Below are 15,085 nucleotides of genomic sequence, written 5' to 3'. Positions count from 1 at the left end.
TATTAAAAGACTGGGGCAGCTTCTTCACGCAAAGCATGGTGCGTATTTGGAATGAGCTGCCAGAGACAGTCGTTGAGGCGGGCACATTAGCCATGTTTAAAAGCCATCTGATAAGTACACGGATAGGAGAGGTTTAGAGGGCTATGGGCCACATGCAGGCAGATGGGACTAGCTGCTGGGCAACACAGTCGGCATGGATGAGTTGGGCTGAAGGGCCTGTTTCCGTGCTGTGAGGCTCTTTTCTCAATTTGCAGTTTACAGTGACCAACTAATCTATCAACCTGAATGTCTTTGGGATGTGGGAGGAATCTGGAAGAAATCCTCATGGTAAGGACAGATGTCCCAAATGAATGTTACTCAGATTGGTTTGTAGCTCCATCTCTAATACTCGTTTTATATTGAATCAACTGAGTTTAAATTCCCCAGCTTCTACAGTGAGATTTAGACGTGTCTTCAGATTGTTAGTCCAGGTTTCTAGATTACTTGTTCAGTAATGTAAGCACTGTGCTACCATAAGATTTGAGCACTTATGGATAAGTTCTGTAAATATGTCCATCCTGAAGTTGGCTAAACTTCACCTAGAGCATCTTGTAGGGCAAGCACGGTAGTGTAGCGGTTAGCATAACGCTTTACAGCGCCAGCAACCTGGGTTCAATTCCAGCCACTGTCTGTAAGGAGTTTGTACGTTCTCCCCGTGTCTGCGTGGGTTTCCTCCGGGTGCTCTGGTTTCCTCCCACATTCCAAAGACGTACAGGTTAGGAAGTCGTGGGCATGCTATGTTGGCGCCAGAAGCGTGGCGACACTTGCGGGCTGCCCCCAGAACACTCTATGCAAAAGGTGGGATGGCAGAGTTGAGTTTATAAACAGTTCCGCCATGAACTTAATTAAATGTTGATGCAGGCTTGAGGGCCAAATGGGATGTACCCTGTTAAGACATCTCAGGATCTTATACATAAACTCACTTGCCTTGGTGGCGTTTCAGCACATGTCACCAGATCACTGATCTGGGTCTCTGATTATTACTCCAACAACATACCAGCAAGGCTACCATATGCCTGTCGACATGTTTGACTTCAACATTCAGTAACAATTGAGGCACATGGGATATAAAACGGTAGTATAGCGGTTAGTGCAATGCTATTACAGCACCAGAGACCTGGGTTCAATTCCCGCCGCTGTCTGTAAAGGAGTTTGTACGTTCTCCCTGTGTCTGCGTGGGTTCCCTCCGGGTGCTCCGGTTTCCTCCCACAGTCCAAAGACGTACGGGTTAGGAAGTTGTGGGCATGTCATGTTGGCGCCGGAAGCGTGGCGACACTTGCGGGCTGCCCCCAGAACACTCAACGCAAAAGATGCATTTCACTGTGTGTTTCGATGTACATGTGACTAATAAAGATATCTTAAATACTGTGAATAAAATTAAAAATATTAAACTTGTTTTCTTTGCAGTTAAAAAGCTGAAAAGTGCACCCACACACTAAACAATGATTAAAATAACCTAAATAATAAAAACTACCTACCTTTGCCTCTGTCAAATGAGGTTGCCACGCTATAGAATATTAACCATTGAGTATTAGCACGGAAACAGGCCCTTCGGTCCACTGAGTACGTGCTAAGCATCAATCACCCATTTCAACTAATCCCATTTTATTCTCACAAGATCACAAGACAGGGGAGCAGAAGTAGGCCATTCGGCCCATCGAGTCTGCTCCAAAGAAAGGGAAAAAGAAAACGAAAAGAGAAATGAGAAATGGGGGAATGTCCATGAGCAAACAAAAAAGCTCCATGAGCAAAAAAAAAACCATTCCTATCTAGCCCCAATTTCCGGCCTTATCCCCATATCCCTTGATACCTTGACTAATTAGATAACTATCTATCTCCCCCTTAAATGTCCCCAGTGATCGGGTCTCCACTGCTGTAAGTGGCAAAGAATTCCATAAATTCACTACCCTCTGGCTAAAGAAATTTCTCCTCAACTCTGTTTTAAACCTGTACCCTCTCATTCTAAGATTGTGCCCTCTAGTCCTGGACTCACCCACCAAGGGAAACAGCTTGGCCACATCTACTCTGTCCAGTCCTTTCAACATTCTAAATGTTTCTATGAGGTCCCCTCTCATTCTTCTGTACTCCAGTGAGTACAGTCCAAGAGCCGACAAATGCTCATCATATGTAAGCCCTTTCATTCTGGGAATTATCCTCGTAAATCTCCTCCGAACCCTCTCCAACATCAGCACATCCTTCCTAAGATATGGGGCCCAAAACTGCACACAGTATTCCAAATGAGGCCTCACTTAGTGCCCCGTAGAGCCTCATCAACACCTCCCTACTTTTATACACTATACCTCTCGAAATGAATGCCAAAATAGCATTCGCTTTCCTTACCGCCGATCCGACCTGGTGGTTAACCTTTAGGGTATCCTGCACGAGTACTCCCAAGTCCCTTTGTACCTCTGTACTTTGAATTTTCTCCCCTTCTAGATAATAACCTGCCCGTTTATTTCTGTTTCCAAAGTGTACAATGGCACATTTCATCTGCCATTTCCTTGCCCATTCTCCTAAACTATCTAGGTCTCTCTGCAACCTTCCTGTCTCCTCAATGCTCCCTACTCCTCCACCTATCTTGGTGTCACCTGCAAACTTAGCCACAAAACCATTTACTCCATCATCCAAATCGTTAATGTACAATTCTCCCCACATTCCTATCAGAATCTACCACTCACCCACACACTAGGGATAATTTACACTGGCCAATTAGCCTATCAACCTGCACGTCTTTGGAAAGTGGGATGAAATCCAGCCCTCTGGGTAGTCTGTATGTGTTCTTCTTGTTTTACGAGACTCTGGAGGAGAGGTCTGGCCAACTCAATTCCTCTTCAAACGTCAAACCCGCCATCCCAGGACCCAGTCTGGCAAATCTTCACTGCACTCCCTCTTTGGAAAGTGCATTCTCCTTTAGGTATAGAGACCAAAACTGTGCACAATGCACCAGGTGAGGCCTAAGTCTCTTCATAATTAGAGTAAGACATGACTACTATTGTAATCAAATCCTCTCGCAATAAAGGGCTTGGGAATGCAGCCAACATAATCAAAGACCTCTCCCACCCTGGACATTCTCTCTTCTCCCCCTTTCCATTGGGCAAAAGATACAACAACCTGAGAAGACATACCATCAGGCTCAAGTACAGCTTCTATCCCACTGTTTAAGACTTGGACGGGCCTCTTGAATGATAAAGATGAACTCTTGATCTCACAGTCTACCTCGTCATGGCCCTTGCACTTTCTCTGTCTAACTGCACTGCACTTTCTCTGTAACTGTAATCCCTCTGTAATACTGCAGAGGGATATTGATAGGATGCAGAGCTGGGCTGAGAAGTGGCAGATGGAGTTCAATCCGGAGAAGTGTGAGATGGTACATTTTGGAAGGACAAACTCCAAGGTGGAGTACAAAGTTCATGGCAGGATTCTGGGTGGTGTGGAGGAGCAGAGGGATCTGGAGGTTCATATCCACAGATCACTGAAAGTTGCCACACTGGTGGATAGGGTAGTTAAGAAAGCTTATGGGATGTTAGCTTTCATAAGTCGTGGGATCGAGTTTAAGAGCCGCGAGGTAATGATGCAGCTCTACAAAACTCTGGTTAGACCACACTTGGAGTACTGTGTCCAGTTCTGGTCGCCTCATTACAGGAAGGATGTGGAAGCGTTGCAAAGGCTGCAGAGGAGATGTACCAGGATGCTGTCTGGTTTAGAGAGTATGCATTATGAGAAGAGACTAAGGGAGCTAGGGCTTTATTCTTTGGAGAGAAGGAGGATGAGAGGAGACATGATAGAGATATACAAAATATTAAGAGGAATAGATACAGCCAGCGCCTCTTTCCCAGGGCACCAATGCTCAATACAAGAGGGCATGGCTTTAAAGTAATCGGTGGGAAGTTCAAGGGAGATATCAGAGGGAGGTTTTTTACCCAGAGAGTGGTTGGGGCATGGAATGCACTGCCTGGGGTGGTGGTGGAGGCAGGTACATTGGTCAAATTCAAGAGATTGTTAGATAAGCATATGGAGGAATTTAAAACAGGGGGATATGTGGGAGGAAGGGGTTAGATAGTCTTAGGCGAGGTTTAAAGGTCGGCACAACATTGTGGGCTGAAGGGCCTATATTGTGCTGTACTGTTCTATGATTCTATATTCTGCATTCTGTTATTGTTTTCCCTTTTGTACTACCTCAATGTCCTTATGTATGCAACAATTTGTCTGGATGGCACGCAAACAAAGCTTTTCACTGTATCTTGGTACATGTAACAATAAACCAATTACCAATTACATATGAATTGCCTTTGCTGCACTTGCAGGTTAGCTTTCAGTGACTTGTGGACAAGGTCTACCAGGTCCCTTCGAACCACATTTCCCAAATTCACCATTTAAAAAATACTCAGAATTCCTGTTTTTCCCTAATAAAGTGGCAATCGTCCTGCTTTCCCACACTACACTCCATTCGCTGTGTTGTTACCTGTTATGATGTATATATCCCCTTGAAGCCTCCTTACGTTCTCATTGCTGCTCACATTCCCACTTAGATTTGTGTCATCACCAAATATGGACATGTTTGTACGTTGTGATGTTGGTATCGGGGAGGAAGAGCTGCTCCATTATCTCACCTGACCCATATTAGTTCCAAACACCTGTTTACCTGTAATGTTCAGAGTTATTTCTGAATCTGATGGACAAACAAGTAGTTGGAATTAATATAAACCATTAAAAGGCAGCATCCTGTATTTCTTTTCCCACCTGTTACATGGCAACATATCACATGATGCTTTAGAGGAGTGCGATTGATACTGAGCCATGTTAGAGAGGAGACCAAACCAACTTGGTCTCAGAGGCGGGCAAGGATCATCTTGAGGGAGGAAGTTAAGGTGCAGAGATCTGAGCAGGAATTCTAGAGCTCAGGACTTAGGCAGCCGCAGTCCAATAACTGAGGATCCATTGGAGGTGAGATTTGGAGGAGAGCAGAGGTGTTGGAGGGTTGTCGAGATAGAGGAGAGAGGATGGGCAGAGCAAGCTTAAACCAACAGCCCACTGACCTAAAAGCGACGCGGCAGTTACCTTTCTTGATGACCTGTCCCGGAGAGAGATGAGTACCATTGCTGGCGGGAACGTTGATGGATGACAGGTGGACCTTGGGAGGGGACAGAAGGCTGGAAGCTGAGCTGGGAGAGTAGCCGAAGAGAGCTGAGCTGTAGCTCGGCCTTCTGCCCTCTCGGCGGTTGCTGTCAATGGCTGCCTGGAGCTCCGCAGGCGAACTGAGTGATTGTTTTTCACATTCATACGGGTAGAGGTATTTCATGTATCTGCAGATAGACAAAAGCACGTGTTACACTTTTCCCTGCACACCGACTCTCGTTACACCATACTTTTCAATATTTAACACCAGCTCGGCCCTCCGCAGGGTATAAAGAATGCGATATTAATTCCCTTGCGAGCGTGGTTTGCTCTTCACCTGTGGCCCTGGAAAGTCGCACAAGACACTGGCGGAAGAAATAAATGCCAAGTGCCCACAAGCAGTAACTTTACCCGACATAAAGGCAGGGAAGAGTCATAGAGTCATACAGCATGGAAATAGCCCCTTTGGCCCAACCAGTCCATGCCGACCAAGGTGCCCATCTAAGCTGGTCCCATTGGTCCGCGTTTGGCCCATATCCCTCTAAATCTTTCCTATCCATGTACCTGTCCAAGTGTTGTTAATGTACCTGCCTCAACCACTTCCTCTAGCAGCTCGTTCCATATGCAGACCACCCCCTGGGTGAAAACAAAGCTGAGGTAGCAGATGGTTCAAAAAGTGCCGTAAAACAGGGTTTGTGACTTCAGGATCCTAACTGGGGCAAGACCCTCAAGGCTTAAATCTGGTATAACTGAGTGGCTTGCTTGGGCCAGTTCCTGGTTGACTACATGGCTCTGGGACTGGAGTCATACTGAGGTGCACCAGGTAAGGTCAGAAGGCTTCCCTCTAGGTGCACCAAATGGATCTGGCCTCCATCTCAGATTCTATCTTAATACCAGTTTTCTGTAATTGGTTGAACTTAAGTTCCTGGCTACCATGCTGGGCCTATGCTACCTGATCAAATTGTAAAGCCTCTGGATTCCTAGCCCAGTACTCGTGATGTTCCACTGTACATCTCATTCCACTGGATTCCATGGTATGATAGGATGGATGGTGAGAAAGATGTCTAAAACCACAGGGCATGGGTTTAAGGTGAGGATTAAAGGGGATCTGAGGATTTCTTTTTTCACCCAGAACGCACTGCCTGAGGAGGTGGTGGAGGTAAATACAGGTCGTCCCTGGGTAATGAATAGGTTCTGTTTTAATGGATGTCCATAAATCGATCTTGTCTGTAAGTTGGAAACTACGCAAAACTCACTCGATATTGTGACCACACCTCCACAGTGTTGTAATGAACGGCGTCAAAAACACATAAGACTGATAAGAAAGAACAATTACTAAAAGTGGAGAGAGAGAGAGGGGAACCTAGTTCTGCTGCTCGTAGGAACGGATGTACAGTATGTAGGACTTTTGAATGTAATAATATTCTGGGAGCTCGGTCGTATGTAAGGGCGTCCATAAGTCGGGGGTTCGTATCCTGGGAGGGCCTGTACTCTCACAACACTTAAAGGATCTGGATGAGCACTTGAATCACCAAGGGACTGTCAACTACAGGCTGAGTGCTTGTAAATGGGATTAATACAGACGGGTACTTGATGGTTAGCACGGACATAGTGGGCCGAAGGGCCTGTTTCTGTGCTGTATGACTCTATGACTTGATAAGATGCCACAAGGCTCAACTTGTGCCTTACTGGGGTTCATCCTCTGCAAGAGAATTGTCCTATTCCCAGATCTGCCTCTCTCCCATTTTAATTCATTTATCCATTGAATCTATTAATGTGTTGTCAGGGTGTCTGAGAGTATATTCCACAGCCAGGTAACCACGTGTAATGATCTACTCCTTCCAAATCTACAATCTGTCTCCTTGCCAACAAGAATCTTCAGTCATACAAAATGGTGGGTAGTAATTCAGGACTGCTCCTCACTTTGCATGACTCGAAACTCCTCACCGATACCCACCATCCATCCCACTCCCTACAATAACATGGTGCTCAGGTGTTGTTAATAATAACCGAACTGAAAAATGTCTTGTTTCTAATTTCACTGACTGGAGGAATCCACCCTTAAGCACTTACAAAACACAGAAGGCTTGTGAAGTCAAGAACATGTAAACAATTATAGATTAAGGGGGCCTTTGTGCTCATCTCCTCTGTGTTGGGCAGGACCCTCATGTGAGAGATCACCATCTCATGTCCTTCAATCTCTGACCAGTATGTGTTGGGTGAGCAGTTCCTTTCCCAGAGCCATGTCAAAATAAACACTGGGATTTGACAAAGCTGGTTTCAGATTAATTTATCTACTAGATTGCAATGAAATTCCTTGCATTGGCTAGCATTTATTGGCCCTCAAGAAGATGTGTTGAAGGATCTTCTGGAACTGCTTTTGTTCATGTAGTTTATCCCACAAGGTTGGAAGTCCTAGGATTTTGGGACAAGGGTGAAGGACTGGCCAATGGATGCCCTAGTCAGGAGAAGGAATGACCTGCAGCCGATGGTGCCTCCATGTGCCTTGATATAACTCTACCTTTTGGCCACGTGACAGGTACAATGTCGTATCTTTGGCTTGAGTGGGTTCATTGGACATGTATTGAAAATCTGGGTGAAACCTGGGCAACTGGTACAACAAACAATCTGCTGGAGGAACTCAGTGGGTCGAGCAGCATCTGTGGGGGGAAAGGAACTGTCGACGTTTTGGATCGAAACCCTGCATCAGCATCCTGCATCAATTTTATTTCCTATTCCCCCCCCCCCCCCCCCCCCCCCCCCAAAGATGCTGCTCGACCCGCTGAGTTCCTCCAGCAGCCTGTTTGTTGCTCCAGATTCCAGCATCTGGTGTCTCCTCTGGGCAGCTGATACTTACTGTGTTCTGAGTGTAAAGGCTGCACTGGTAATTGAGGTAGGTAGGTTGAGACCTTTTGTGATTTCCCGCCAAATCTTCTTGTTGATCACTTCCACCAGGCCGCCCTTCTCTGTGACCAGCTTATACAACATGTACAGGTCTAACACTTGCTTCGCCATTATGGGGATCCGATTCACTGGGGTTCCTGCAAGACAGAAAGCAGTGAAAAGGTTTTTATCAGCCAGTAAGGTTCCTGAACTCTGCTGGTCTGAAGGAAGGGCACATCTCTGGGCATCTGTCAGAAGGGAATCAGATCTGGTTTCAATGGTGTGGAGACCCCATGATGAAGGGGAGTACAGAGTGTCATTGCTCTAAGGTCTTGAATGCCTGCACTCACCTTGTAGAGTTTAAGGAGCTCCAGAAAGTTCCAAAAATTGAAGGGCAAAGGAAACTGGGTGGGGGTTTGAGCAAGAAACAGGGGGAATGCAATGAGAGAGTCATACAGCACAATAACAGGCTTCTTGGTTCAAGCCCACACCAACCATCAAGCATCCATTTACACCAATCCTACGCTAATCTTTCTCCCCACATTCCCATCAACTGCCCCCAGATTCTACCATTCAACTACATGAGGAGGGCAATTTACAATGGCGAACTAACTTACCAACCAGCATATCTATAGGATGGGAAGGGTTGACACAAAGTGGAGGGTTCTGGACACACGGCTAGGGATTTTTGCCTCCTCAGCTCACTAACATTCCCTGGACAACAATCGGCTGTGGAATTGCCGTTTGTGCCACCAACTTCAAATGGGGAGGCAAATGCATGGTCTGAACTGTTCCAGAAAGGCGTTGACTGACACAGCCTGGTGACGTGTGCCCCTCTTTGACCCCGATTCATTGAACGTTCGACGTAGAATCCAACGTAAGAGATAAAGGTGATTTAACTTTGGAGAGAAAAAAAGCTCATCTTTGATGTCAGTCGCATAAGAAAATCATAATTATTGTGAAATTCATCACAAACAAGAATTTTGTGAAGTTGGAACTGGGCCTTGGTGGGATGCTGACCTTTGACCCTTGGCTCAGCCACTTTTAGACATCAAGGTTGCAATGATTATATTTTTGTGCTTCTCCCCTCTCTTTCTCCCCCCTTTCTCATTTCCTGAAGACAAATAAATTGTGACGGAAATTTACTTGGATCTGAGATAACAGTTGTACGTTGAAATTGACCAGGGCGAGTGCAGCAGCTTGGCTCGCTATTAAATCTAACCGAAACAGCACCCAGAACTAGGTTTGTATAAGACAAACAGAGGTAATGTTTTACCTGAAACACTAACTCTACTTCTCTCTCTAAATACTGCCTGACCTGCTGAGACATGATTTCGTTTTTATCTCAGATTTCCAGCATCTGCCGTGTTTTTAATTTTAACTAGGTTAGCACAGGTTAACACTAGGTTTGTGGCTGGCACAGTGGCACAGCTGGTAGAGCTGCTATTTCACAGTGCCAGAGACCCAGTTCCAATCCTGACCTCGGATGCTGTTGGTGAGGAGTTTCCACATTCTCCACCACGTGGGTTTCCTCCAGGTGCTCTGGTTTCCATATCCCAAAAAGGTGCAGGTTGGGAGGTTAGATTGCCCCTAGTGTGTAGGTAGAATCTGGGGGAATTGATGAGAATGTGGGGAGAATTAAAAAGATTGGATTAACCTAGGATGGTCATGGATGGTATAAATGGATGGCTGCTAGTCGGTACGGACTCGACGGGCTGAAGAACCTGTTTCTGTGCTGTATCACTTGGAACTGTCATGTTTATATAAAAAAAAACTATTAAAAATTAAGAGTTGAAAAATTAAAGATGCACTGACACTCACCCACACACAGACACACACACCCATGTACATATACACACACACCCATGTACACAGACACATACACCCACGTACATAGACACACACACCACACAGCCATGCGCATGTACACAGACATACACCTAAAATCAATTCAAACAATTAAATTAAAGCTACTTGAATAAAAACAGTAAGCACTGGAAATATTCAGCAGGTTAGGCAGCATTTGTGGGAAGAGGAGAGTTAACATTTCAAGTCAATGACTTTAATCATTAACCAGTTATTTTAAATCTTATAAAAACATAAACTGCAGGAAACACTCAGCAGGTCAAGCAGCATGTGTGGGAAGAGAAACAGAGTTAACATATCAGGTTGAAGACCCTACATCAATGATTTTTAATAACCGTCTCTCTCCACAGATGCTGCACAACATGCTGAGTGTTTCCACCACTTTGTTTGTATATCAACTTCCAACATCTGCAGCTGTTTGCTTTCCAAACCCTTTACTTCCTCTCAGAAAATGTATCCCTTTCTTGTTATGGCTCCACTGTGCTAACATGAGGTTAACCCAGTGTGAGCTGGATTTCCCTACCAGAACTGTGGAAGATGGTGCTGCCCTGTTTGATTCCACCTATGAGTCCACCACGGCAGCCCAGAAGTTCCACAGCAAGACTGCCTACAGCTTGGGAATCGTCCAGATATGCACATTTAGAAAGAAATTGTAAGGAGGATCTCTATTCGAATTAAAACAAGCAGAACCACCACAGGCTCTCAGTTAAAACCTGTCAGAACTAGGAATCCAACTGGGCTTCCTAGCAAAGTAAGTAAATAAACAGTGGAAGACAAAAAACACTGTAATCCCTGGAGCTGGCAATAACCTCAATGTACTCACCATCTCACCCTGCACTTTCCTGGGAGGGGCAAGAAGCCACATTAAGAAACTTGAGAAAATTTGGGAAGTGGTGGGAACAGTGACTTGCTTCCCCGGCCAAATCCATAAATCAGCTCACTGCTGGCTGAAACTCTCATCCAGTGCCTCTGGACTTGACCAGTTTAACACAGTGCCTGTCTGCATCTGACAGTCCATCCAACAATAAAGCTAATGTCATCCAAAACTCTGACCTGACTCACACCCACCACCCCTTACCTTATTGACCCGTGCTGGCTCCCAGCTTAGAAAGCCTTGATTTTGAAATCCACATCTTATTCTCAAAACTTCACACTCCTCCTGACAAGAGGGCATAGGTTTAAGATGAGAGGAGAAAGATTTAAAAAGGGACCTGAGGGGAAACTTCTTCACACAAAGGGTCGTGCGTATATGGAACGAGCGGCCAGAGAAAGTGGTTGAGGCAGATACAATAACAACCTTTAAAAGTCATTTGGATAAATACATGGAGAGGAAAAGTTTGGAGGGATATGAGCCAAATGTGGGCAAATTCTACTAGCTTAGGTGGGCATCTTGGTTGGCATGGACAAGTTGGGCTGAAGGGCCTGTTTCTGTGCTGTATTACTCTATGACTCTTTATCTATAAAGTGCCCTTTTAATTCTGTTTCATGTACATCCCTGATTTTAATTGCTCCACCATAGGGACCTGTACCATCAGCTGCTGAAACCTCTTAGCTTTGAAATTTCTTCCCAGATTCTCTCCTCCTCTGCCTCAGATGTTCCTTCAAGCCTCTCTCTCTGCTCCTCTTGCCTTAATATTTCCTCTGTGGCCTGATGTCAAGTTTTGTCGGACATCACTCTTGTGAAATGTCTCGGAGTTTTTATTGCACCGGTGACGCTTTACAAGTAGGGCCTGACGTCGTTGATGGAAACTAGTCCAGGAGAAAAGCAAACAAGGGCTGACCAAGGGAAAATGTACTGGGTGTAGAGAAACAGCTATCAATCTCACCACAGGTCTCCCCCAAACAGCAGGGATCACTGTACCTGAGAGCAGTTGTACGGATTGTTGAATGTGAAATTGATTCTGTAGTTCTTAAATTCCAGTGGAGCATGGTGATGCTGGGGGAATACAGGAGATAAAAACAGGAACTATAAACTATGACTTATGGCATTTTAACTGCGCTCATACACAATTCAGTGATGGTTGAATCAATACAGAGTGACCTTGGATGACACCGAGTTTAACACTGCAACTTAAACCAGTACTCCCACCCATACTGAACTTGCAGATTTATAGAGATTAAGGATGGCGGAACATCACATTTAATCACAAAGTGGTACTAACGCGACGGTAATGATCATATTCTTCACAGGCTGCAGAGACAGGTTCACAGCTTGTAACAATCTCAATCCCTAATTGGACAGGAAGGTTCGCTGGGGCTTGCCTTTACAGAACCCAGCTCCCGGTATCAGCTGCAGTCAGAAAACCTGAGGGTAATGGAAAGGGTGATCAAGGTTGGTCGCAGCAGTGTTCACTGACAGAGGCATCCAACATTCAGCTCTGTTACACTTGAGTTACCTTTTGGTTCTAGTCTGAGGCAGATACAACAATAACTGAGAATGGCCTAGCAGAGTACCTGTTTGACAAGCTCTCCCTGGGAGAGGGAATAGATGGACTTTGAAGGTTAGTAGTGTAGCAGTTAGCGTAATGCTTTACAGCACTAGTGACCCCGGTTCAAATCCAGCTGCTGTCTGTAAGGGGTTTGTACGTTCTCCCTGTGTCTGCGTGGGTTTCCTCCCACATTCCAAAGACGTACGGGTTAGGAAGCTGTGGGCATGCTATGTTGGCGCTGGAAGCGTGGCGACACTTGCGGGCTGCCCCCAGAACATGCTACACAAAAGATGCATTTCACTATGTGTTTCAATGTACCTGCGACTAATAAAGATGTCTTATCTTATCTGAAACCTCCTGACAGAATTGTCCAATTTTCATCCAGTGCAAGTGGAGCTGTGTGACTTCGTACGAAGCTAAATTCATAGGAAAGGTTTAGAGGAATATGGGCCAAATGCAGGCAAATGGGATGAGTGTAAATGGGCACCTTGATTGGCATGGATGAGTTGGGCTGAAGGGCCTCTATGACTATCTATAAGCACCCCTTCAGTTCTGACTCAAGTACATCCCATATTTTAATTGTTCCACCATAGGCAGGTGTACCATCAGCTGCGGAAACCTCAGGGCTCTGGAGTTCCTTTCCAACTTCTCTCCTTCTCTGGTCCAGACGGAGCAACAGCTGCCTCAACCACTTTCCTTAGTTTGGATCTAGTGCACTGATGGTCTATTCACATGGAGCACCCTGCTCAGGACCAAGGAGTCCTTGCTGTATCCTAACTAGTCCTAACAGTTTAAATTGGCATCGAGTTCGGCACAGACATTGTGGGCTGAAGGGCCTGTTCCTGTGCTGTACTGTTCTGTGTTCTACGTTCTACTCCCAGGTCCACTCACTCACCACTTCAGTACTTGGCCACTGACAGTGATTCTTTGGCCAAACATACCTTGACCTTAACATTATTAGCCTGCTTTTCAAATTCCATTGAGAACTCTAAGCAGCAGAGTGGCACAGCTTGTCAAGCCGCTGCCTCACAGTACCACAGACCCAGGTTCAATCCTGACCTCAGGCCCTGTCTGTGCTCTTTGCACATTCTCCCTGTGACCGCATTGGTTTCCTCCAGGTGCTCCAGTTCCCTCCAACGTTCCAAAGAATGCAGGTCGGTAGGTTAATTGGCCACTGTAAATTATCCCTAGTGTGTGGGCGAGTGGTAGACTCTGGGGAGAATTAACAACGGGATTAATGTAGGGTTGGTGTAAATGGGTGGTTGAGGGTTGGCATGGACTTGGTGGGCCGAAGGGCCTGTTTCCATGCTGTGTGTATAAGGAAAATAAAGTCTCCCCCTCCCCATCTCCACAACCTTCTCCAGCCCGTTGTCCCACGGAGATATCCCCTCCCCCATTTCTAGCCTTTTGCACGTCCCCAACGTTCATTGCCTCACTGTTGGCAGCCAAGACGTTACTGCCACAATCCGAATCTCTGGAAATATACCTCAACGCGCTGATGTGATGAAATGATCTGTATGGATGGCACGCAAAACAAAGTTTTTCACTATACTTTAGTACATGCGACAATAATAAACCAGTTTACCCTAAACCTCGTCACCTCTCTTCTTTTGGACTCGGTTTTGCACTTCTCTTTTCTAACGTTGCTGGTTCCTTTGTTTTTTCTTTTCTGAAGGAGGTTTATTCAGTGATTACAGCACCACATCATTACAATACCACAGTATTCTACGATTCACACTATTTACAGTCAATAGTTTCAAATTATAACAGTCATCTCTATCCAGAATGCACTCCGGCCCCTGTGGCACTCACCAGTCCTGGAAAGCCCACAGCCCACTTGTGGATACCGCGTGCTCCTACTCCAGGGACCAATGGGCATGGATGTAACCCTGGAAGAGGGGCAGGCAATCAGCTCAGGCAGAACCCTTGACTGTCTGCTGCCTGGACCCGTGAATTGCCGCCTTGGCCAGGCCCAGGAGCAAACCAACCAGGAGATCCACCGAGTGACCCGACCCCAGCACGAGGTAACCAAAGACTAGGAGCGTGGGGCTGAAGAGCAGCCCCTTCAGAAACTTTGCTGGCTCCTTGTGTCTCCTTGACTCAGGACTGCTGACATGATCGCCCCACTACTTCCCCCACAGAGCACTCTTCCTGACACCTTGTGGTAGTTCACACTCTGCCTGAACTCCCCCAACTAACATCAAATTCATCTGAGGCCTTGGAAGGTTCCGGGATGATGCCGCAGTGGATCTTTGTTCCGTCACTCACAGAGTGCCCAATTAGATGTCAATCAAACAACTGGCTGAGGTACAGAGTTAATTCATGTGCACACATCGTTGGGGCTCATTTATCTTATATAGTGTCTCTATCACTCTCTCTCTCACACACACACACGGCACATGCACACAAACATAAGCATGCAGACTCTACACACATGCAATCAGACATGTGTTTGTCTGTGCACAGACAGACTTTGAATGTGAAGTTACCATGGTGTAAGAATACACTGGTCTTTCTGTGACTTGCTGTTAGAGATTTGACACCATGTCTGTTCAATTTTTGATTTGTAACTTTTCCTTTTGCTTGAAAATAGACCCACATCATCATAAGCTCCCTTTCCTTTCACTTAGAAGGCAGTTATTCTTTACTGGTGCAGTGTTCCTGTACAGGGTTATCTTAATAAGTCATTTGGTCGGGGGTGTTGTACCCATCCATCAGTTCCCCCAGTCAAACTATTTCAGTTTCCACATTGC

General features: G+C 45.8%; 1 protein-coding gene across 7 annotated transcripts in view; it reads right to left on the bottom strand.

Annotated features, from left to right (window-relative positions):
- The window catches only part of LOC127585350 (AT-rich interactive domain-containing protein 3B-like), a 203,318-nt gene that overhangs the window by 21,279 nt on the left and 166,954 nt on the right, over positions 1-15,085 (bottom strand). For all 7 annotated transcript variants that reach the window (XM_052042751.1, XM_052042752.1, XM_052042750.1 and 4 more), the window contains 2 exons: positions 8,012-8,195; positions 5,098-5,342 (listed from right to left, as the gene is read on the bottom strand). In XM_052042751.1, the coding sequence (XP_051898711.1) occupies positions 5,098-5,342; positions 8,012-8,195 (429 nt within the window). The remainder of the gene's footprint in view (positions 1-5,097; positions 5,343-8,011; positions 8,196-15,085) is intronic.

This window comes from Pristis pectinata, chromosome 32, assembly GCF_009764475.1.
Source record: "Pristis pectinata isolate sPriPec2 chromosome 32, sPriPec2.1.pri, whole genome shotgun sequence".
Classification (NCBI taxonomy): Eukaryota; Metazoa; Chordata; class Chondrichthyes; order Rhinopristiformes; family Pristidae; genus Pristis; species Pristis pectinata.
This window is presented reverse-complemented; position numbering and strand designations above follow the sequence as displayed.